This window comes from Nomascus leucogenys, chromosome 5, assembly GCF_006542625.1.
Source record: "Nomascus leucogenys isolate Asia chromosome 5, Asia_NLE_v1, whole genome shotgun sequence".
Classification (NCBI taxonomy): Eukaryota; Metazoa; Chordata; class Mammalia; order Primates; family Hylobatidae; genus Nomascus; species Nomascus leucogenys.
This window is the reverse complement of record NC_044385.1, coordinates 18,600,161-18,624,115: the sequence shown is the minus strand read 5'-3', so window position 1 is coordinate 18,624,115 and position 23,955 is coordinate 18,600,161. Positions and strand designations below refer to the sequence as shown.

General features: G+C 45.4%; 2 protein-coding genes across 3 annotated transcripts in view; both read right to left on the bottom strand.

The window, feature by feature from the left end:
* Window positions 1-262: 262 nt before the first annotated feature.
* Window positions 263-1,885, bottom strand: ACTA1 (actin alpha 1, skeletal muscle). The gene is made up of 5 exons (XM_030812722.1): window positions 1,560-1,885; window positions 1,286-1,447; window positions 1,010-1,201; window positions 737-918; window positions 263-658 (listed from the first exon to the last, which is right to left on the bottom strand). The coding sequence occupies exons 1-5, from the start codon at window positions 1,876-1,878 to the stop codon at window positions 515-517; spliced, it is 999 nt and encodes a 332-aa protein (XP_030668582.1). The 5' UTR covers window positions 1,879-1,885; the 3' UTR covers window positions 263-514.
* An 8,392-nt stretch (window positions 1,886-10,277) lies between these two features.
* Window positions 10,278-23,955, bottom strand: part of NUP133 (nucleoporin 133) — a 70,636-nt gene continuing 56,958 nt past the window's right edge. Inside the window, exons 22-26 of one of the 2 annotated variants that reach the window (XM_003275156.4) lie at window positions 21,259-21,377; window positions 19,257-19,337; window positions 17,669-17,733; window positions 14,203-14,291; window positions 10,278-11,020 (exon numbers count right to left, since the gene is read on the bottom strand). In XM_003275156.4, coding sequence (XP_003275204.1) covers window positions 10,884-11,020; window positions 14,203-14,291; window positions 17,669-17,733; window positions 19,257-19,337; window positions 21,259-21,377 — 491 coding nt within the window. In that variant the 3' untranslated portion in view covers window positions 10,278-10,883. Of the gene's footprint in view, window positions 11,021-12,637; window positions 12,820-14,202; window positions 14,292-17,668; window positions 17,734-19,256; window positions 19,338-21,258; window positions 21,378-23,955 lie in introns of those variants that run through there. The other variant, XM_030812721.1, reaches the window with a different exon arrangement.

The window sequence follows — 23,955 nt, the reverse complement described above, 5'->3', positions numbered from 1 at the left end:
CAACTCTTGGGAGCGCTGCGCAGAGGAAGAAAGCTGCCTCGCCACACCCCAGAGGGTCAGGTCAGGCCGCCACTAGCTGCCAGTGATGTGGAATGGATCTGATCCACTGGGGAAACCGGCAGGGGAGCATGGGAAGACGTAACTTTTGTCTTCCAAGGAGTCCATTAATTTGGGGTATTGTGAAAAGTGACTTAAGAGGATGTGGGGGATGGGAATCCCTCTTCCTGCTCCACTCCCTCCCCAAGCAAATAAACACGACCACTTTACGCAGCTTAACAGAATGACTTTAATGCTTCTTCAAGTTTTCCATTTTCTTCCACAGGGCTTTGTTTTGAAAAATAACAAAATGAGGTAATAAGTTAATGTATGTACACGTTATAAACACTGTGTCAGTTTACGATGGCAGCAACGGAAGTTGTTACAAAGAAAGTGACTGCGGGGTGGCTGGAGCTCAGCCGCCCCCCCATTGAGAAGATTCGTAGTCCTGAGAAGTCGCGCGCTGGAGGTGGTGTGTCTAGAAGCATTTGCGGTGGACGATGGAAGGGCCGGCCTCGTCGTACTCTTGCTTGGTGATCCACATCTGCTGGAAGGTGGACAGCGAGGCCAGGATGGAGCCGCCGATCCACACCGAGTATTTGCGCTCCGGCGGGGCGATGATCTGCAAGACAGCGCGTGAGGTAGGGAGACCTCACCCCGGAGCCCGCCCCGCCGACGACCCGCGCAGGCCACCGCCCACCTTGATCTTCATGGTGCTGGGGGCCAGCGCGGTGATCTCTTTCTGCATGCGGTCAGCGATCCCAGGGTACATCGTGGTGCCCCCCGACATGACGTTGTTGGCATACAGGTCCTTCCTGATGTCGATGTCGCACTTCATGATGCTGTTGTAGGTGGTCTCGTGAATGCCCGCCGACTCCATACCTGGGGACCGCGGGGGGCAGCGTGAGCGGAAGCTCGGGGCGCCCGGGGCCGGCGGGGCCTGGGGGCTGGGGCGCGGGCGCGCCGGGCTCACCGATGAAGGAGGGCTGGAAGAGCGTCTCCGGGCAGCGGAAGCGCTCGTTGCCGATGGTGATGACCTGCCCGTCTGGCAGCTCGTAGCTCTTTTCCAGGGAGGAGGAAGAGGCGGCCGTCGCCATCTCGTTCTCGAAGTCCAGGGCCACGTAGCACAGCTTCTCCTTGATGTCGCGCACGATCTCGCGCTCAGCTGCGGAGGGCAGAAGCAGGAGAGGAGCCCTCACTCAGGGCCCGCCGCCGGCCCTCCCGCCCGGGGTGCCGGGGCGCCGCGCACCTGTGGTCACGAAGGAGTAGCCACGCTCAGTGAGGATCTTCATCAGGTAGTCGGTGAGATCGCGGCCCGCCAGGTCCAGGCGCATGATGGCGTGCGGCAGCGCGTAGCCCTCATAGATGGGCACGTTGTGGGTGACGCCGTCGCCGGAGTCCAGCACGATGCCTATGCGCGCGCGGGAGAGAGTGAGTGACTGGGGGCCAGGCCGAGGCTGGGCGCTCAGCGCTAGCGGCGGGGGCGGGGGCGGGAGAGGGGCCTGGGGGCAGCGGGCACTCACCGGTGGTCCTGCCGGAGGCGTAGAGGGACAGCACGGCCTGGATGGCCACGTACATGGCGGGCACGTTGAAGGTCTCAAACATGATCTGGGTCATCTTCTCGCGGTTGGCCTTGGGATTGAGGGGGGCCTCGGTGAGCAGGGTGGGGTGCTCCTCGGGAGCCACGCGGAGCTCGTTGTAGAAGGTGTGGTGCCAGATCTTCTCCATGTCATCCCAGTTGGTGATGATGCCGTGCTCTATAGGGTACTTCAGGGTCAGGATACCTCTCTTGCTCTGAGCCTCGTCGCCCACGTAAGAATCTTTCTGACCCATACCAACCATGACGCCCTGCGGAGCCGAGACAGCACGCACCCGTTAACGCCGCTCCGGGTGGCACCAGGCTGGGTTAAGCGGGGACCCCGAGCCGGCTCCCTCTGCTGAGGGGCAGCCTGACCTGGTGTCGGGGGCGGCCCACGATGGATGGGAACACGGCCCTAGGGGCGTCATCCCCGGCGAAGCCGGCTTTCACCAGGCCGGAGCCATTGTCGCACACGAGGGCGGTGGTCTCGTCTTCGTCGCACATTGTGTCTAGTTTCTGCAAGGACAGGGAGACCGCGAAGAGGCGCGGTGCATCAGCGCGGAAGTCTCAGCGGCGGGGGGGTAGGCCTGACTGGCCCCGACGTGTCCTCCCTCCCCAGGAACCTAGCGACATCCGCTGCCGGAGCCACTCAAATTCTGCCAGGGCTGCCACCAGGGGTTCTCTTCCCGAGCTTTGTCCCTGGCTAAGGGCTGCCCTGCACCAGGAAAAGGGGCACAGGGTCGTGAGACCACACTGAGAAGTCCTCTGTCCACATATTCAGGGGAACATGTTCCCCAAGCTCTGTCTGCCCTGCCTGCCTGAAACCTGCTCCAGGAGCTGGACGCTAGTGCCCGTCCTCTCTGCGCCTCCCTGACCACATCTATCACCTAGGGAGATAAGGCCCGGGCACTGCCTGCTCGCTGGGCCAGCGTGAGGGTGGAAGGAGATGTCCATGGGAAAGGCGTTGGCACCCCATCCAGGGAAGAGTGGCCTGTTAGGAACCCTATGACATTTCAAACTCAGAAAGGGCCTTTTCGCCTGTTGGAAACCCAGAGTGGGTGGTCCTGGCTGCTTGTTCATTAGCTCTAGCGCTATTTTGGAAGGGAACTGCCTTGGCGACAACTAAAGCAAAACCGTTTATCTCCTAGGCACATCCTACATGCCAGGTAAAGCAGCCCAAAGGGGCTAGAGAAAAATGTGGAGACATCTAATTTCCAGAGGCTGACTGTCTTGTCTCCTTTTTAAAGCGCGTGAGGCTCCGGAGACGAGGCACAGCGCTCAGGGCGCAGGCCTGGGGCTGACCAGGTGAACCGACTGGGTTCTGCCCCGGAGTCCTTCAGGTTCCCCTCGGTAGTGCCTTGTCCCCCTGTCCCCTCCCAACTCCCGCCCTACCTGGGCGGGTAGCTACAACTGCTACTCTCGGCTTGGGCCCTGGTCGCCGCGGGAGGGAAGCGAGGCTTCACTTGGCGCTGTCCGCTGCAGTGACCGCTTGTCCCTCTGCTCAGGTTTTATATAGCCCGCGGGCACTCCCTCCGCGCCACCCCGCAGGAATGTCGCTGCCCTTCTCGAGCCATATTTGGGTGTTGGGCACTAGAGCCCCCTCCCTCGGCCGGTTCGCCGCCTGGGCCCCCGCCTGGGTCCCCTGCGTTGACCAAAGAAGGAGCGGGTTGGCCCGGTCCCAGGTAACGCGGGCCGGGCCGTATATGGAGTGTCTCCCTGGCGGGTTTGCCCCTCCTGACCCTACCCAGTTGCCCGCTGGAGGGGATGGGGTGGGGCGAGGGTCACCGCGTGCGCCGGTGGGTGCATGTGTGCGCCTGCGCTCCGGGAACCGCACCTGTCCCAAAGGCCTTCCCACCCATGTCCACTCTGAGCGCCCTGGGCGCTCGGGAAGGTGCCTGACTGCTGACTTCCAAAATTTCAACTCCTCTTCGGGTTCTTTGCTCAGATCCCCAAACTCCCACTTGCGACCACCGGGAGGAGGGAGACGTGTGGAGTGGTGGGCTTGGGAGGACTGGAGAAGCAGTCACTCCTGAGTCTCAGGCAGGGAAGGAAGGCGAACTCCCTCCCCCTTACGCCCCTGGAACTCCATTTCTCTTTTCCCACTCCCGAGCTCCCTGAATCCAAAAAGCTGAACCACGTCGACCCCTTCCCCCACCGCAGAGAGGGCCAGCGGCGGCCGGAGGACGCGCAGCTGTCGCAGGATAGACAACTGGCGGGGGGAGGCGAGGGCGCAGCGCCGGGGAGGAGGCGCGGGGGCTCCCGGGGATAGGCCTGTCAGGCGCAAAGCCTGGGCACACGGAGCTGTCCGCCTCAGGGACAAGCAGCGCGCTTGGGTCTCCTCAAGGGATTGAAGGGGTGAGGGTTCCCCTCCTCTAGGACTCACCGGCCCCAGGTTTTGGTGGGCTGAGGCCCTCCCCCAGCCTCTTTGGTGGCACTATGTGTGTCCCTCTCCTGGGGCTGAAAAGGTCACAACCCAGGACTGGCTAGATCTGGAGTGGAGGTGGAGGATGGGTGAGGGGCTCTTCCTAGATGAGGCTTTGCTGGTCCTTCCTCCCAATAAATTGGAGGGGGGTGGGGACAAGGACGCGGCACTCTAGGATGGGTGGCAGTTTTCCCTTCTGCAAAGGCTGAACAAACTCATCTTTATATTTAGAGGATGATGCCTGCCAAGGCCGGGCTGCCTCCCAGTCCACCTTGGAGTCATCACCTACCAGAGCCTGCTGCAGGTTCTATTTATATCACTGATATATGGGGCTATGCCTTTCAGATTTTCTAGAAGGATTTGGAGCTACTTATGGTAAAGCAGAGTGGGGGTCAGCAGAGGTTACCTAGTTGGTGCCTGTCTCTCTCTCTCTGTCACTCTCTTTTTTCCCTAAGACAAGGACAGTTCTAACCTTGTGGAGGGCACAGGAGGAGCAGTCTTTTGTGATGAACTCAGTGACATGCTTTAAGGGGGTACATCAGTGATGTGGTGTGGGCCAGAACAGAATCACTCATTTTTCTGATGTGCTTAAGTGCTCCTAAAATAGTTGCAATTCACATTTGGTAGTGGAACTCAGCAACTGGGACAGGTGTGGATTATCTAAAAGGGGGATAGAAGCATATGCGACCCTCCTCTGTAGCCCACATCATGGCAGCTCATCCTAAAAATAAACAAGTATTAACAAAAATGTTTTAGTGAATAAAATACTACCTTCCTAAAAACGATCAATTAAAAAATAAGGAGTTTGGCTAGTATCGGGACTATGTGGTGAGTATAAAGGCTCCTATGGTTTCATGTTTAGTTCTTCCAAGTATTTTGGAGAATAAGTGAATAACTGACAGAACTGTATTTCCTTTTTAATATCCTGTGTCCTCCTGTGTCAGCGAGTAGTGGAGATACTAGAAAAAAACCACTTAGCAAATGAGCTGCATGTAACGTAAGGGGACCAGCTTACATTTGGGCCTTGAAGGTAGGAAATTTGCTGCCCTTCACTGGATACCTCAATATTTGTTCGCATTCCAAAGGAGAATGGGATTGTCACTATTTTTCAAAACTCTTGCTCAGTTCAACTCTTACCTTTCCTTACAGAAAGCTTTTCTAAGCTCAGTCTGTTACATTCAAACCCACACTAAAAGCTGACCATGATTAAAAACACTCAGAAGCAAACAGAGATCTGCTAGTACAGCAAACTGTGGGAGATGGCCCCCGAGGTGGCCAGTCCAGGCATCTGTTCCCTGCCCACATGATTTGCGGCTGGTTTAAATAGTCCCTGACAGGTCACCACAGGCCACCCTCAGTCCCATTCTGGTCTTGTTGCATTCTCATTGGCTTAGAGAATAGACTGAACGGTGGGTGGCAGAGCCCCGTCTCCATACATGTACGTTCTGGGGGAGCGCAGCGGCGCCCTGCACGGTCTTTTGAGAACTGTCACTAAGTAAAGGTCAGCCATGTAGGGTATGCTTGACAGGGAGTTCCTGCTTCTAAGTTTTCAGGTGCAGCCTCAGCTCTTCATACCCTGACGGGGCCCTTCTGCTACCACTACACCAGTGTGTTCACACTTCCCTTCTCTCCAATTGTGCCCCTCAACACTCCACACACCCGTACCCCAATCTTGCTCAGTTCCACTCTTTCCTGTGTTTCCTATCAATTTAAACAGGAATTGGTAAAACACTGTATAATATGCTTTCATGTTTCAATTAACCTTTTAACTATCCTAAGGTAAATAAGATAGGTATTACTCATTCCCTTTTTTTTTTCTTTTAAAGAAAGCTGAGGCTTAATGAGCTAAAACACACCCCAGGTTCCACAGCAGCCAGTGGAGGAGATGGGCTTGGGCTGTCCTTCCTTCTACTGCCAGTGGCCAGGGAGGGTAAGGACTGCTGCTTCTCTCTAATCTTCCCCAACACTGGGTACAGTTCGCAACAGAACAGGCCCTTGAGGGATCTTTCCCAATAATGAGCCAAAGACATCCTGACATGAAAAGCTGTGGCTTCCCCAGAAACTCAGCTTTGAGGAGCTGGCTGGGCACTCCAAGTTAGAGACATTCCAGGGACTGGGTAGACAAAGACAAACTCATTCTCCTCACAAGCTACTTAAAAAGGTCGGGTCGGCCAGGCGCGGTGGCCCATGCCTGTAATCCCAGCACTTTGGGAAGCCGAGGCTGGTGGATCACTTGAGGTCAGGAGTTCAAGACCAGCCTGGCCAACATGGTGAAATCCCGTCTCCACTAAAAACACAAAAATTAGCCAGGCGTGATGGTGCACACCTATAATCCCAGCTACTTGGGAGGCTGAGGCAGAAGAATCACTTGAACCTGGGAGGCAGAGGTTGCAGTGAGCTGAGATCCCACCACTGCACTCCAGCCTGGGCAACAGAGAGAGACTCCATCTCAAAAAAAAAAAAGGTTGGGTCAACTCCTGGCAGTCACAAAGAAAGGGCTTGGATTTTCTACTTTTTCCTCCTGAAGCTGGTGGTTTTTGCACTCATGGCCACCTCTAAGAACCTGATGATTCATTGGAGCAGTGCCCCCTCTTCAACATTCTTTATACCCAGAATATCATGAACTGGTTAGGAGCTTGCATTCTGGAATCAAGCAGAGCTGCATTTACCTTCCCCTCTGACTGGCTATGTGATCTTGGACTAGTGACTTTCCAGAAAGCATTCTCAACTCACGATACTCCTTAAGACTGAGCTGAGGATTAAAACTAGGTGAGAGCTGAGTGCGGTGGCTCACGCCTATAATCCCAGCACTTTGGGAGGTCCAGGTGGACAGATTACTTGAGGTCAGGAGTTCGACACCAGCCTGGCCAACATGGTGAAACCTGGTCTCTACTAAAAATACAAAAAAATTAGCTGGGCATGGTGGCAGGTGCCTGTAATCCCAGCTACTAGGGAGGCTGAGGCAGGAGAATCTCTTGAACCCAAGAGACAGGTTGCAGTGAGCTGAGATCGCGCCACTGCACTCCAGCCTAGGAACAGAGCAAGACTCCGTCTCAAAAAAACAAAAACAAAAACAAAACAACAAACTAGGTGAGTACCTGAGACATATGAAACATTCAGCACATGGTGCCATGTCTTGATTCCAATGACTAAGGGCTTGGGGCAGGTGCACACAGTGCAGTGGCAGGAAAGGTGAGAAAGAACATTAGAAGTCACTGGCCTGCTCCGTATACACACATCAATGTCACTGCAACTGAGCAGGGAGAGTCAATGTCATGTTCACCGTATTTGGAGGGCATAAAGATTTTTGTACAAAGATTTATTCTAGCATTATTTAAAATGGTCAAAAAAAAAACCATGTGTCTTAATTTTTAAGAGAGAGAGCTACAGCAAGAGAGTAAGGGCTGTTACATTAATTATGGTTCTGCCATATGGTAAAGTATCATGCATTTAAAACATTGTATTCTAAAGAATAATTAAGATGGGCATTCTCAAAGGGGGAAAACTTGGTTCTTAGGGAGTGAAAAAAATTCAGATAGTACAATGGTTTGTGGCTTCCAAAGGCCACAGTACATTTAAAAGATAGTCGGCCAAGTGTGGTGGCTCACGCCTGTAATCCCAGCACTTTGGGAGGCCAAGGCAGACAGATCACCTGAGGTGAGGAGTTCTAGACCAGCCTGGCCAATATGGTGAAACCCTGTCTCTACTAAAAATACAAAAATTAGCCAGGCATGGTGGCGAGTGCCTGTAACCCCAGCTACTCGGGAGGCTGAGGCAGGAGAATTGCTTGAACCCAGGAGGCAGAGGTTGCAGCAAGCTGAGATCGCACCACTGCACTCCAGCCTGGGTGACAGAGCAAGACTCCATTTCCAAATAAATAAATGAATGAACGAACGAATAAATGAATGATATATAGTAGGTCTGTGGTATTACACTTTCTTTGGAGTGGGAGGTGATTAGGAAAAACTGTCTAAAAAGGCTCCTCAGGAGGGGTGATAAAAAAAAAAAAAAAAAGGTCAAGAAACAAGAAACACTGGATTAAGGATACAGCGAAATGCTCACATCTCCCATGAGAAAAGTAGGTTACAAAATGAAAAAGCATATGCAGCCCAAAACATTCTATTTCATAATGGTGACTAACATTATTTCCAGCTGGTGGGATTACAGAGGTCTATTTTCCTTTTCATTTTCTATGTTTTTCTTAAAATTTAGAATTACATAGTATTATTTGAGACAGGGTCTTAATCTGTCACCCAGGCTGCAGTGTAGTGGTGTGACCATGGCTCACGGTAGTCACAAACTCCTGGGCTCAAGCAATCCTCCCAACTCAGCCTCCCAAGTAGCTGGGACTACAGGAACACATCACCACGCCTGGCTAATTTTTATAATTTTTTTTTGTACAGACAGGGTCTTGCTATGTTGCCCAGGCTGGTTGTGAATTCCTGAGCTCAAGCGATTCTCCCATCTTGGTCTCCCAAAGTGCTAGGTGTGAGCCACCATACCTGACCCAGTATTATTTTTTTAAAATGTATGTCGGCTTTTAATGAGTGGATTTGTTTACACAGGTGTGTGTGTGTGTGTGTGTGTGTGTGTGTGTGTGTGTATATATTATATTTTTTTTTTTTTTTTTTTTTTTCAGGCATCCTCAGGATAAAATGTCAGGAACAGGCTACACTGCTTTTGTAGTTAGCCTCGAAATGTCCAGGTGTGTAGGATGTAGGTGGGTGATGTTAGGAAAACTATGATTCAGCCCCTAAAGTAAAAAAGGAAACACAGTTCAATCATTAAAAATGAAAGCCCTCAAAGAGAGGCGTCAGTAGCCTTTACCTCACTCAGGAGTTCAGCAAGTTTTTACTGTCTATCTCCAGGTCTGCTGCAATCCTTGACACCATTCTGTTCACGAATCCTCAAGACATGCCAGTCCCCATGCCTGCGTACACTCCCCTCTGCTCATGATCACACACAACACTTTACTCTTGTATTCTGTCAAGGTCCCAGGCTGGGACTCTCAGGGCAGCACTTACAGACAGGCGTGATCACAAACCTTTTCCAAGTCAGTAAAGTATCTCTTTCCACAGAAATGTCACACAGCATCTGTATACTTATCAGCTACTTGATTTATACAAAAACCATTAATAATTCTTTGATGAAGACTACGTTGTGAAACCAATTTTTAAAATTCTAGAGAAAAAATTGTTCAAAATCCTAGGTCTTAATTTCATTTTTACTGTTAAAATAATTTTTAAAAACTCAACCATTTGGGTGTAATAGCTACTATCTATGAGATAGAGGATTAAAAGAGTGAGCTTTTTCTTCCCTTGAACAGGATGACTCTACTTCACACCGTAAGAGCAGTCGTTTTACGTCGACATAATCAGTGGGTTCTGGGGCATGATCAGATCGGCTTTCCTGTGGTACCGTCCCATACACCAGGGATCACTAGATTTGCAGCAGCACAGGAGGGTGGTGGGAGCCTGTGTGTCCCAGAGCACATTATCACCTGACAGGGTCCTACAGGTGAGAAGTGAACACTGACAGCTGACCTCCATGTAAAAACAAAGCCTCATCTTACAATACAAGTACTCAGCAGTTTCTTACTGGCCATCTGACAAGCTGCTCTTCCTAACTTCTCTTAGTACCTTCCAACATGTTCCTAACCCACACCCTAATGCTGTCCTAACACACAAGCTACAAAGAGAAAAAGACAAGGCTGCTCATTTCTTCCCTTTGATTTACAAACAGCTCCATAAACCTGCTCTTCCAAACATACTCAAGGGCTGGCCTTGCAGCCTGCCGGGGAGAGGGCCTGATGCTGGGCTTTGTGAATCCAGGAACTGGACTCTTCACCATGTTTAACTTCTGACCTTTTCAACTGCTGGAGCAAGCTGGTTAGTGGGCATTCTACTGGGCCAAGGCGCGGACATGCCAGCAACTCCCTGCCCAAACTCTGGCCTTTATTTAAAACCCAGATAAACACTGAGTGAGTGATGACACTGGTCAGGACAAAGCTCTGAGAGAACAGTATCTTTTAGTCACATCAATTGCCATATTAGGAAAACCTATAACGGTTTCTAGTATCATTCATGCTCTTGACTAGCTAGGCAGACTGTGGTAAAGATTCATGAGTCATTCTGAAAATACATGAGCTGGCTGAATCCCCATACTGAAAGATTAGAACTAAACATCAACAGTAATTTCTAGATAGGTTAGAAAACCACATAAATGGTTCATTCACTAAAATACTTTCATTAGTGCTCATTTATTATTTATGTAGGAAAGTTTAAAATGCTCCCGATGAGTTCATCAGTTATCAAGCTCACATGAGTTAGGCCCGCTCTCCTTTGGTTTTTCATCGCATAGTAGGTCAGCAAAAGTTGATATTTATCTTACTGGACATTTCCCATTAGCCCTAACTGAAAGAGATACCAAACCCCCGAGATTCTCTTCAGTGCAAAGTATCTGGAGTCATAGCAATTTTAGAGACAAGCTAGTGCAATCTAGTAATTTTCATGGTCACAGAAACTGAGGCCTAGAAGTGATTTGTACATGTGAGTAGCTAGAACCAGACAAGAACTCCAGAACCTGGGACCACATCAGAGTAAAAAGAAAGGGCACCGAGTACACGAACAACAACTGACACATTCCAGGTGGAAAAAACAAGTCACGTAACTGAAAACCAAAATCACAGTTACATAACTATTTTATATTGGCTTCCTACATATAAAGTGTAAAAACTCAGCTATGCATGTTATGAAATTGTACAAACTTACACTTGTTTGTGGCCTAAAATTTTTATAAGGACACACTTATACAAATTTCATAAACAATGGCCATTTTTAGAAAAAGTTATATTGGTCCCTGAACATAATATTCATAATTTGCTTTCAAAACAAACTCAAAGTAAGGATTGGACTTTAAGCTTCCAAGCTGATCTGCTTGTAGCAGGTCTTTCACCTCCGGTAAGTACTCACTGAGCTGAATGCCTATAAACACAAACACAAGAAGTCATTTTTCAATTATTATAAAACGCTCAAATGAATTCAGATGATTGATGACAAAAGCACCTGTGCGTCTATTTAAATATAACGTCACTTTGCTGTTGGGAAATACTCTCTTCCAAATTCCTTCCATCTGTCAAACATACTTTCAAGTCTAACAATGTGATATCCTTTACAGGGGCTGCCTGAGTGTTTTTCCCTCCAGTGGTCAAAATAGCCATTCTATTTAAAGTGTTTAATAAGATCTGAAACGTTTTCATGTATTCCCAAGCTTGAAAACAAGTATTTCAAACACTTATATGATCCCCTATTTAGGGAATAATTTAGTAGTAATACTGTTATGAATGCTAGCTACAGGATCTCAAAATGTATTTACAGTATAAATCTAAAATTGGATAGGCAAAAGAACCATTTCTTCACAAATCATCCATAGAGCTGAAAGCCAGTGAACATGAACTAAATGGACTGTTTGACATCTGTGTAGTTACAAACATATACAATTTTCTCATTTGACAAATAGAGAAAACTAGATGAAAATTTTCAAATTAATAAGCCAATAATATTTTTATAATTTGTTACATTACCATAAGATTCTCAAAATCAAATACTGGTTTAAAAAAGCGGCCGGGCGCAGTGGCTCAAGCCTGTAATCCCAGCACTTTGGGAGGCCAAGGCGGGTGGATCACAAGGTCAGGAGATCGAGACCATCCTGGCTAACATGGTGAAACCCCGTCTCTGCTAAAAATACAAAAAATAAGCCGGGTGTGATGGCGGGCGCCTGTAGTCCCAGCTACCCGGGAGGCTGAGGCAGGAGAATGGCGTGAACCCGGGAGGTGGAGCTTGCAGTGAGCCGAGATCGTGCCACTGCACTCCAGCCTGGGCGACAGAGCAAGACTCTGTCTCAAAAAAAAAAAATACTCAAAGGGCCTTGCATCATTTTTTGGTTCTTTTATTTTATTTTTTTTCAGATGGAGTCTCACTCTGCTGGCCAGGCTTGAGTGCAATGGTGCGATCTCGGCTCACAGCAACCTCTGCCTTCTGGGTTCAAGTGATTCTCCTGCCTCGGCCACCCCAGTAACTAGGATTACAGGTGCCCACCACTACACCCGGCTAATTTTTTGTATTTTTAGTAGAAACGGTGTTTCACCATGTTGGCCAGGCTGGTCTTGAACTCCTGACTTCAAGCGATCCACCCACCTCAGTCTCCTAAAGTGCTGGGATTACAGGCATGAGCCACTGTGCCCAGACTATTTTTTGGTTCTTAATTGTAGTTTTTATTTTTTATTGAGAAGGGTCTCCACTCTGTCACCCAGGCTGGAGTGGAGTGGTACAATCGTAGCTCACTGTAGCTTCAATCCTTTGATCTTCCAAGCTCAAGTGATCCTCCCACCTCAGCTTCCTGAGTAGCAGGAACTATAGGCATACACCACCAAGCCTGGCGATTTTTTTTTTTTTTTTCTGTAGAGGTGGGGTCTTGCTATGTGGCCCAGGCTGGTCTTGAACTCCTGATCTCAAGGGATTCTCCTGCCTCGGCCTCCCAAAGTGCTGGGATTACAGGAGTGAGCCGCCACACCCGGCAAAATAAGACTTTTATAACACTATTCTCAACTATTAAATGTTGGTGACTAACTAGAAAAAAATTTAAACTCCATTTAATGAGACATGCATTTTGTTCTATATGTATAATGTATTTCAGGTAACATGTAAAAACAAACCTTGTGGATAATTTAAATATGTCTGCAGGAAGAATGCACAGGCTGAAGTAGCTGTTGCACTGTCAATGCCTATGAAATACAATGCAAGGTTATCTGTATCTCCCTACCTTCAGAATCTGTCCTTTAAAAACACTATTGTACATGAAAGCCATATTATTAAGAAGGTTCCAAAAGTACATTTGTCCTGTTATTAAAAAACCACACGCCTTATATATGTAAAATATACATATATAATACACACGCACACATACAATTTTTTTTTTTTGAGACAAGGTCTCACTCTATCACCCAGGCTGAAGTGCAGTGGCACCATCAGAGCTCACTGCAGCCTCCACCTCCTGGGCTCAAGCAATCTCCTACCTTAGCCTCCCCAGTAGCTGGAACCACAGGGATGCACCCCTGTGCCCAACTAATTCTTTTTTTTTTTTTTTTTAAATAGGGACAAGATCTCCCTATGTTGCTCCAGCTGGTCTTGAACTACTGGGCTCAAGTGATTCTCCCACCTTAGCCTCCCAAAGTGTAAGCCACTGCACCTGCCTATATTTTTTATTTAAATAAAAGTTTCAGCTGGGCAGGGGCGGGGGCGCATGCCTGTAATCCCAGCACTTTGGGAGGCCGAGGTGGGCAGATCACGAGGTCAGGGGTTCGAGGCCAGCCTGACCAACATGGTGAAACCCTGTCTCTACTAAAAATACAAAAATTAGCCAGGCGTGGTGGTACGTGCCTGTAATCCCAGCTACTCAGGAGGCTGAGGCAGGAGAATCACTTGAGCCCAGGAGGTGGAGGTTGTAGTAAGCCGAGATTGAGCCACTGCACTCCAGCCTGGGCAACAGAATGAGACTCCGTCTCAAAAAAAAAAAAAAAAAAAAAAAGTTTCTACTGTTCTTGTCCTTTATGAAATTATGACTTTCCATTCCTATTTTTCACCTGCTTTATAATCCACTAAGAATAACAAAAACTGCAAAGCTGCCCTTAAATATTAGTGCTAGATACTTAATTAGACACGATTCAGTCTGTGGCATTTTTACAGCTATGAAAGGAAGCTACAAATCTGAAAACTAATGCTTGGAGATCAGTGTGGATAGACTCCAAATGAAAGCTTCTTGGTTCTTTTTTGTTTTTCTTTAGACAGAGGCCAAGGCAGGTAGATCACGAGGTCAGGAGTTTGAGACCAGCCTGGCCAATATGGTGAAACCCTGCCTTTACTAAAAATACAAAAATTAGCCGGGCGTGGTAGCGCGGGCCTGTAGTCCCAGCTACTCCAGAGGCTGAGGCAGAAGAATCGCTTGAACCCGGGAGGTGGAGGCTGCACTGAGCCGAGATCATGCCACTGCACTCCAGCCTGGATGACGGAGTCGCTCCGTCTCAAAAAAAAAAAAAAAAAAAAAAAAAACACCAAAAAACTGAGGAGTGATACTGTAATTTCCAACAGTATAGTAACAAACCACTTACCATCTTTTAAAAGTTTCTGTAAGATCTTCACAAATATACTGTCTTTAGATACTTCAATTGGATCATCTTTGCCATCAGAACTGGACCAGCTAGAAAACAAAATCATTATGAGGGAAAAATGAAATCACTGATATAGCTGAAATAAACGATTTGTTTGCTATCATGGTTTTATTTTGATGGCTGTGGGGGATGGAGAATCTGAGTTTTGTGTACTGTTCCAAATCATTTAAATAAAGGCACTTTACACGCTGAATACACTGACAGTTTCTACATTAGAGATAAGACATTACACTCTAGGGAACAGGCAAGAGAAGCAAAGGAAAATACATTTAAAAAAAGATGTTACACTCAAGGTAGCTACTGACTCAATATAACTCTTATGTATTTGATTTCAAAAACCAAGTAGTGAGGTATCTTTCTGAAGAAAATTCTATTAGTAAGTAACACATTCAGTATGGACCCCAAAGTATGACTCACTGCAGCTTCTAACTCCTCCGGCTCAAGCGTTCCTCCCACCTCAGCCTCTCAAGTAGCTAGGGCCATAGGCATGCACCACTTTGTGCCTGGCTAATTTTTTACTTTTGTGTAGAGACAAAGTCTCGCTATGTTCCCAGGCTGGTCTTGAACTCCTGGGCTCCAGCAATCCTCCTGTCTTGGCCTCCCAAAGTGCTGGGATTGCAGGCATGAGCCACTGGACCCAGCCAGAAGCTTTATGTAGTTGTGACTATCTACTACTAAAATAAAAATACCAAACCACTGCTCTGTAATCAATGGACATGATACCTTTAAAATTTTTAAACAGGAAACTAAGACAAGGAATTCTAATCAAAATGATAGCATCCTTTTGTATGACTGGGATGGGACCAAACAATCAAGTAGGCATAAAGCTAGAAGCTTCAGGGACTGACCTCTAAGACTAAACTTAACAGCAATTTTAACTATTTTGGAGTGATCAGAGGAGGGAAGAAATGCTTTAGTAAAAATAGCTCTTCTATAATATTTTACCACAGGAAAAAGGAAATTGTGAGTAGGAGAAGGCTTTTAGCATTCAAGTCATGCTTTGTTTAAAATTCTTTTCCTGGAAAGAATTCGTTCCTTCAACTGATTAGTCTTTGCCATTGAATCGTAACGTAAACACCATTTCCATAGGTGGAAGTCCTCCTCTGCAGAAAGGATATGACTGTGAGAAAGTAGTACTTGCCGGGCGCGGTGGCTCATGTCTGTAATCCCAGCACTTTGGAAGGCCGAGGCAGACAGATCACCTGAGGTTGGGAGTTTGAGATCAGCCTGACCAATATGGAGAAACTGGGTCTCTACTAAAAATACAAAAAATTAGCCGGGCATGGTGGCGAATGCCTGTAATCCCAGCTACTCAGGAGGCTGAGGTAGGAGAATCGCTTGAACTTGGGAGGCGGAGGTTGCGGCCAGCCGAGATTGAGCCACTGCACTCCAGCTTGGGCAACAAGAGTGAAACTCCATCACAAAAACAGAAAGAAAATAAGGGATGTGTATTTCTATGCAAACTGACAATCTAAATTTTAAAATCAAAAGTAGTGATTATAAGAGTGGTCCTAAGTCTTTAGGCTATTCTTGCTATTCTTAATTATTAAAATAGAGAAGACCAAGACTAAATAAATATTACTAATGTAACCGTTAAAATTTTCATAATATATATGTTACAATATGGTTAGGTTATAAAACCGTTTGACATATAATATCATAATCTTCCTGTGATACTGTGAAACATGTATTTAATCTTCTTCCTCACCCCACTTCCTGCTTTGCAACTCCTAAAATCCTTAGGATCTCCAGAGATGTCTTTTTTTTTTTTAATACTATTGAGTTGGCTGACAGCTGGCAGCTCCCAGCTAGCTTCAGGATAGGGGCTGGTCACCAGAACAAGCACAGAGTTGGGACTTTTCAGCCCTATTCCTCAATATCCAGGGAGGGAAGAGGGGCAGAAGGTTAAATTGGTTACCAACTTTAATCAATCATGTCTACATAACGAAGCTTCCATAAAAACACAAAACGACAGGGTTCAAAGAGCTTCCTGATAGCTGAACACGTGGAGGTTCCTGGAAGGTGGAAGGCCAGAGAGGCTTTGGAAGCTCTAAGCCCCTTCCCCCATACCTCACCCCATGATCTCTTCATCTGTATTCTATGTGATACTTTCAGATGCATTAGAATCAGCATTCTCAGGAGGTTAGGAATTCTTAGTCACAGAAAGAGACAGGTCAGCAGGACTGGTATCACAAGACACAGGTCACAGTGACCCCACTGATAAGACAGGATGTGGTAAAGAAGCCAGCCAAAACCAGCCAAAACCAAGACAGTGGTCTCTAGTCGTCCTTGCTGCTCATTATACACTAATTATAATGCATTAGCATGCTAAAAGACACTGCCACCAGTGCCACAGCAGTTTACAAATACTGTGGCAACATTGGGAAGTTACCCTGTATGGTCTAAAAAGGGGAGGAGCCGGGTGTGGTGGCTCACACCTATAATCCCAGCATTTTGGGAGGCTGAAGTGGGCAGATCACCCAAGGTCTGGCGTTCCAGATCAGCCTGACCAACATGGTGAAATCCCATATCTACTAAAAATACAAAATTAGCCAGGCATGGTGGTACATGCCTGTAATCCCATTTACTTGGGAGGCTGAGGCAGGAGAATTGCTTGAACCCAGGAGGCAGAGGTTGCAGTGAGCCAAGATCACACCACTGCACTCCAGGCTGGGCAACAAGAGCTAAACTCTGTCTCAAAATAAATAAATAAATAAATATAAAAATAAAAATAAAAAGGGGAGGAACCCTCAGTTCTGGGAACTTCTCATGCCTTTCCAGAAAAACTCATGAATAATGCACTCCTTGTTTAGCACATAATCAACAAATAACCATAAGTATACTCAAGTCAAGCAGCCCATGCCACTGCTCTGTGTAAGAAGTAGCCATTCTTTTATTTTCTTCTCTAATAAATTTGCTTTCACTTTACCCTGTGGACTCACCCCAAATTCTTTCTTGCACGAGATCCAAGAAACCTCTCTTGGGGTCTGGATCGGGACCCCTTTCTGGTAACAATACCCTTCATAATAAATTGGTAGGCGTGTTTTCCTGAGTTCTATGAGCTGCTCTAGCAAATTAATCAAACCCAAGCAGAGGGTTGTGGGAACCCCAATTTATAGCTGGTCGGTGAGGAGCACAGGCAAAACCACCTGGGGCTTAGATTGTCATCAAAGTCAGGGGCAGTCTGAGCCCTCAACCTGTGGTTGTAGATAGTGTCAGGACCGAACTAAATTAAAGGACATTCAGCTGGTGTCCACCAACAGAACTCACTGGTTGCCCAGTGTGGGAGGTGGGAAATCCCAACACGTCTGGTCACAGAAGCCTTCTGTTATTGACTGTCGTGTGGTGAGAGCAGAGGAAAAGCAGTTTCTATACTTTCCAAGGAAGCGATACCATGAGCACTTACTTATCTCTCTGAAGAGCTTTGCAAAGGATTTCCAGTTTTAGATCATTTATATTTACATCTTCTTCCTTCACAGCAAAACAAAAAATCCTGATTAAATCCTGGCTTTGAAAGAGATACATGCTTAAACTTTCATTATGTTAATACTACATACATAGAAGCCAATTAATATCTATTAATTACTTTCAGGTTACTCTGTGATGATGATTTTATCAGCAACCTTGAGAGGGGTAAGAGTTTTTCTTTTCTTTTTTTTTTTTTTTTTTTTTGAGATGGAGTCTCGCTCTGTCGCCCAGGCTGGAGTGCAGTGGCACGATCTCAGCTCACGGCAACCTCCGCCTCCCTGGTTCAAGCAATTCCCCTACCTCAGCCTCCCAAGTAGCTGGGATTACAGGTGCACGCCACCACGCCCAGCTAATATTTTTGGATTTTTAGTAGAGACGGGGTTTTGCCATGTTGGCCAGACTGGTCTTGAACTCCTGACCTCAGGCAATCTGCCCGCCTTGGCCTCCCAAAGTGCTAGGATTACAGGTGTGAGCCACCTCGCCTGGCCTGAGAGGGGTAAGATTTTAAAATAAGGTAATGTAAAAGTCAACATATTACGTTTTTAAAATCTACCAAATTACTTTCAATTGCATGGACAGGTAATAGAACTACTTATCCTACAGAATTTTCACTATAACCTGTTGAAACACAACAAACAGCTACTCTTAGGATGAATACTATGAAGATTTTATATATATATAAAAAATTAGCTGGGTACGGTGGTGCACACCTGTAGTCCCAGCTACTCCAGAGGCTGAGGTGGGAGGGTCACCTGAGCTTGGGAGGTCAAGGCTGCAGTGAGCTGTGACAGGGTCACTGTACTCCAGCCTGACAGCCTGAGTGACATCAAGACCTTGTCTTTAAATATATATATATATATATATATATATATATATATATATTTCTTTTTTTTTTTTGACAGTCTCACTCTGTCGCCCAGGCTTGAGTTCAGTGGCGCGATCTTGGCTCACTGCAACCTCTGCCTCCTGGATTCAAGAGATTCTCATGCCTCAGCCTCCCAAGTAGCTGGGATTACAGGCATGCACCACCACACCCATCTAATTTTTTTTATTTTTTGGTATTTTTTTTGTATTTTTAGTAGAGGTGGAGTTTCACCATGTTTGCCAGGCTGGTCTCAAACTCCCAACCTCAGGTGATCCGTCTGCCTCGGCCTCCCAAAGTGCTGGGATCGCAGGCGTGAGCCACTGCACCCAGTCAGAATAAATTGATAAAGTCATATATTAGATTCAGAAACTAATGACTTAATAAATGAAAGAGAAAAAAATATTTCAGGACTTTGAAAAGCAGTATTTATTTGTGCACAAAAAAAGATACCCAGGAATGTGTGAGAATTATCACGAAAGGGAGTCTCTTGACCTTGACAGCTTTTCTAAAGAGTTGTATACATTCTAAGGATTAAAGGTGGTTGAACCACAGATACAGTCTTTTTTGCTTAATTCATTTTCATGATTGACTAAAAGAGACATCTCCCTCTTTTCATATATGTATTCAGTTGCCTGAGATCATCTCAAGCGATTTTACTTACCTCATCAATATATTCCAGCAAGTCCAAAGCTTTCTTGAAATCATATTCATTAGCTCTTCTATTTTCTTCACAGATATATAGCTATGACAAGTTAAAATAAGGTAGAAGATTATACAGTCATGTAACTAATACTAGAGACATTTATGGAGAAAAGAAGTCATTATGTCTTGTAAGCAAGTTGTAGTTTTTTTGTTTTTTGTTTTTTTTGAGACAAAGTCTTGCTCTGTCACCCAGGCTGGATTGCAGTGGCACGATCTCAGCTCACTGAAACTTCTGCCTCCCAGGTTCAAGTGATTCTCCTGCCTCAGCCTCCTGAGTAGCTGGGATTACAGGAATCCATCACCGCACCTGGCTAATTTTTATAATTTTAGTAGAGAAGGTTTCACCCTGTTGGCCAGGCTGGTCTCAAACTCCTGACTTCAAGTGATCTGCCTGCCTTGGCCTCCCAAAGAGCTGGGATTTTAGGCATGAGCCACTGTGCCTGGCCAGTTGTATTTTTATAGTAAAAATAGTCTCATATTTGGAAACTGTATTGTATCTACCTTAAAATAAACTGTCTTTTAAAAAAATGCATATTTTAGGCACGGCACAGTGGCTCATGTCTATAATCCCAGCTCTTTGGGAGGCCGAGGCAGGCAGATTCCTTGAGAACAGGAGTTTGAGACCAGCCTGGGCAACATGGCGAAACCTCGTCTCTACAAAAAGTATAAAAATTAGCTGGGTATGGTGGTGCACATCTGTGGTCTCAGCTACTCCAGAGGCTGAGGTGGGAGCGTCACCTGAGCATGGGAGGTCAAGGCTGCAGTGAGCTATGACAGGGTCACTGTACTCCAGCCTGACAGCCTGAGTGACACCAAGACCTTGTCTTTAAAAAAAAAATTGAGACCTACAATAAAGTATGTAGTTGATCTATATTTACCTAAAAAATAAAAAAAACACATCAACATGTTACCAACACTTATCCCTGGTGAGATTACAGCTGACTGCAAATTCATTTCTGTATTCTTCAAATTTCCTGTAATTTTTATGGTCAGAAAAATACTTGCCTTATTAAAAATATCAATTTGAATTTTTCCCATCTTCCTTTCCCAAAAACTATAACTAATTTCATTTTTTAAAAATTGTATGTATAATCCTTTAATAGCAACAATACTCAGACCATTTCAGAGAAAAAGCTATCTGCTTGTGTTCATTGTCTTACAGCACTCAAAAGACAATACTTTATTTCGTTGCTCTTGAACATCCTTTTTACTCCACCAGCTCTGAAATTGGACTGTGGTATTAAAATTAATGATGTATCAGAGTAAAATTGGCACTACTTTTTTCTTAGTGACACATACTAGTAAGTTACAATAGATAGTATCTTACATTTCTAAATCAAATATATATATTCTATCAGGAGAGGCTGTTGTAAATTCAGTTACAACAGGAAATCTGTTATTAATAATGGCTAAAATGCTAATGTTTTTTAATTGTTTGCTTTTTCATATAAATAGGACACATTTAAGGTGATCCTACATCACTCTGGCAAAGAGATGCTTCTTCTCTAGGCTGCAGCGCCCGTATTCCGGCTGTGCCCTCGGGGATGTGTTGGGTTGCAGAGGAAAGGGGTAAGGACAGTGCTGCTAGACCATGTAAACTGAGTTCCTTAACCCATTTTTTCTTACAGAAGAGCTTGAAAAGTAATTTTGTGGGGGAAATAAAGTTATCTCATGGTACTTATTTGTCCTATACTAGAAAAGCAAAATATTAAGTAATTTCTCCTGGTCACCTAGATAAAGCACCTTTAGGTGGAGGTGTATGGGGAGGCAGATGCTGATTAATTTTTCTCTAATTAGCTTTCTGTTCCCAAGCAGCTTCCAACAACGTTTTTCTAGGGGAGTTTTCTGGAAGGTAGGAAGTAGAACGATAATTCCTCTTAGGAACTATACTACATGGCCCAACAAACACCAACAATGTTTTGAGTTTAAGAAATAGTGTTAAGGATTTGAAAAGCACATACACCAATGAGTTGTGGTGCAGTCAATACCGGCATGGCACTGAGATTTAGCTGTTTCTCCGCCAGCAGCTGTTCAGGTAGGGTCTCCTGATGCAGTAGAAAGCGCTCCTGCTCAGCCATTTCTAGTATTCAAGATGAGAGAGAGGGAAAGAGAATATGATGAACTTTGACTTTTGCTCTCATTTTTGCTGTCATAAAACAAATCTGAATTTTAAAAGAAAAAAATAGCTCCAGAGGTAATCCTATCATTATTCAATGATCTTAGAATGCTTTTAATTCTTATTCTTGATTGCCGGTTTTGTTTACAACATATCCATGGTTTGATCAAAGTCCTACGAATTATCGCAGCAACGAGAAATAGGAGGGGAGAGAACAGGTAAGGAAATACGTTCTACTGCTTGAAGAAGTTGGAAAGCAGATAGCTATTTCATGAAGTATAAGCTTCCTAAGTGTGGAGATCTCTCAATCATATTTTATAATTCAGTAAAATTTTTCCCACTAGAATTTATAGTATATAGTTGGCCCTTGAATAACAAGGGGGATGGGCCACTAAGCTCCCGTGCTGTCAAAAATCCCAGCATAACTTTTTAAAGAGATAGGGTCTTGCTATGCTGCCCAGGCTGGTCTCAAACTCTTGGGCTTGAGTGATCGATCCTCCTGTTCTATTTTTATTTATTTATTTATTTATTTATTTATTTTTTTTTTTTGAGACAGAGTCTCGCTCTGTCACCCAGGCTGGAGTGCAGTGGCACCATCTCAGCTCACTGCAAGCTCCGCCTCCCAGGTTCATGCCATTCTCCTACCTCAGCCTCCCGAGTAGCTGGGACTACAGGCACTCACCACCACGCCCGGCTAATTTTTTCTATTTTTTTAGTAGAGACAGGGTTTCACCATGTTAGCCAGGATGGTCTCGATCTCCTGACCTTGTGATCCGCCCGCCTCAGCCTCCCAAAGTGCTGGGATTACAGGCGTGAGCCACCGCGCCCGGCCGATCCTCCTGTACTAGCCTCCCAAAGTGCTGGGAGGGTAACTTTTGACTCCCCAAAAGCTTAACTGCTGCTGCCAGCTTCACAAATTTCCATTTTTTTTTAACAATGGTCATTAAGCTAGACTAATTTATATTGAAATGGGGGTAACCAAAACTGCAGACCTCAATCTGTGGTGCATATCAAGCAATTCCACTTCTTGTAATGTCACGACTTTCCTATGCTTCTTGGGAGCATATTCCATGAGGAATTATTTAACTACCAGAAGAGTTATTTTTAAAAAGCCTATCGCCTCCGATTAGATACATTGTGCTAACAGTCTGTAGAATCACTGAGACCTGCAAATGTTCCCATTGTGTTAAGAAATAAAAGCTAAGAAGTGATCAAATGCAAAGCAGGCAGAAAGAAGAAATAGGAAAGCCTTGTGTTAAAATACTTTGATTGACATGATCTATCTCTGGTGGCCAGGCTAAAATATGGCTTCCCTTCTTAGACTATCAGCCAGTCCTATAGAATATAAACACATGTTTTTTAGAACAGGTGCTACTAATGCAAAAATTAAAAAGATTGAAGGAGGATTATCCCAAACAGTATAAAATAATTTTAATAAAAGGGGCTAATACCTATAATTTATTGAGTACTTAATATATTCAAGCCATTTTTCTCAAGACAGTGTCCTCAATCCTTACAACTACCCTTGTTATAGATGAACAAACTGAGGCAAAGGAACATAAATCAACTATCCAAGGTCACAAAGCTAGTAAGTTCTGGAGAAAATATTTGAAATCCTGATTCTTTCTGCTATATCCACTCCCTCAAAAGGAAAAAAATGACAGCAGTATAATTTAAAACCAGATCTTAGGCTGGACTCTGTGGATAAGCCACATAACCAGATATCCATATCTGCATATACTTGATCCAAACCACATAGCTGAGATTCCCCACTCCAATTTTTATTTTGAAAAATTCTAGGCTGGGTGTGGTGGCTCACGTCTATAATCCCAGCACTTTGGAGGCCGAGGTGGGCACGCTGCTTGAGCCCAGAAGTTTGAGACCAGCCTGGATACACATGGTGAAACCCCGTCTCTACAAAAAAATACAAAAATTAGCCGGGCATGGGAGCATGCACCTGTAGTCCCAGCTACTGGGGAGGCTGAAGCAAGAGCATCACCTGAGTCCAGGAGTTCGAGGCTGCAGTGAGCCATGATTGTGCCACTGTGCTCCAGCCTGGGCAACAGAGTGAGACCCTGTCTCAAAGAAAATAAATAAATAAATAAATAAATAAATAAATAAATAAATAAATAAAAAAAAAAAAAATAAAAATAAAAAACAGAAAAAGTCCAAATCTACAGAAAAAATTTTAAAATGCCAATGTGCACTTTATATCCTCCAGCTAGAGCCATCTGTTGCTGACACTCTGTCCCTTTTGTTTTCTCTATGTATACAGGTAATTTTTTTTCAGCATATGAAGGTTGCAGACATCACGACATTTCATTTCTAAATACTCAGCATGTATCTCCTAAAAACAAGGACACTCAACCACAATACGATTATCAGGCTTACATAATTTAACATCAATACAGTTATATCATCTAATATTAAGTATTTTCAAACTTTCCCACTTGTTTCCAAAGCATTCACCTTAACTGTTATGGTTATTTTGAGGGTGATTCAGGATCAAGAATCTTGCCCTGCATTTGCTTATGTGTCATGG

Coding starts and splice junctions, on each gene's coding strand:
- ACTA1 (XM_030812722.1), bottom strand. CDS start 1,878: ATGGTTGGTATGGGTCAGAAAGATTCTTACGTGGGCGACGAGGCTCAG. Junction 1,202..1,285: donor CTACTCCTTCGTGACCACAG/GTGCGCGGCGCC, acceptor TGCCCTCCGCAG/CTGAGCGCGAGATCGTGCGC. Junction 919..1,009: donor CTTCCAGCCCTCCTTCATCG/GTGAGCCCGGCG, acceptor CGCGGTCCCCAG/GTATGGAGTCGGCGGGCATT.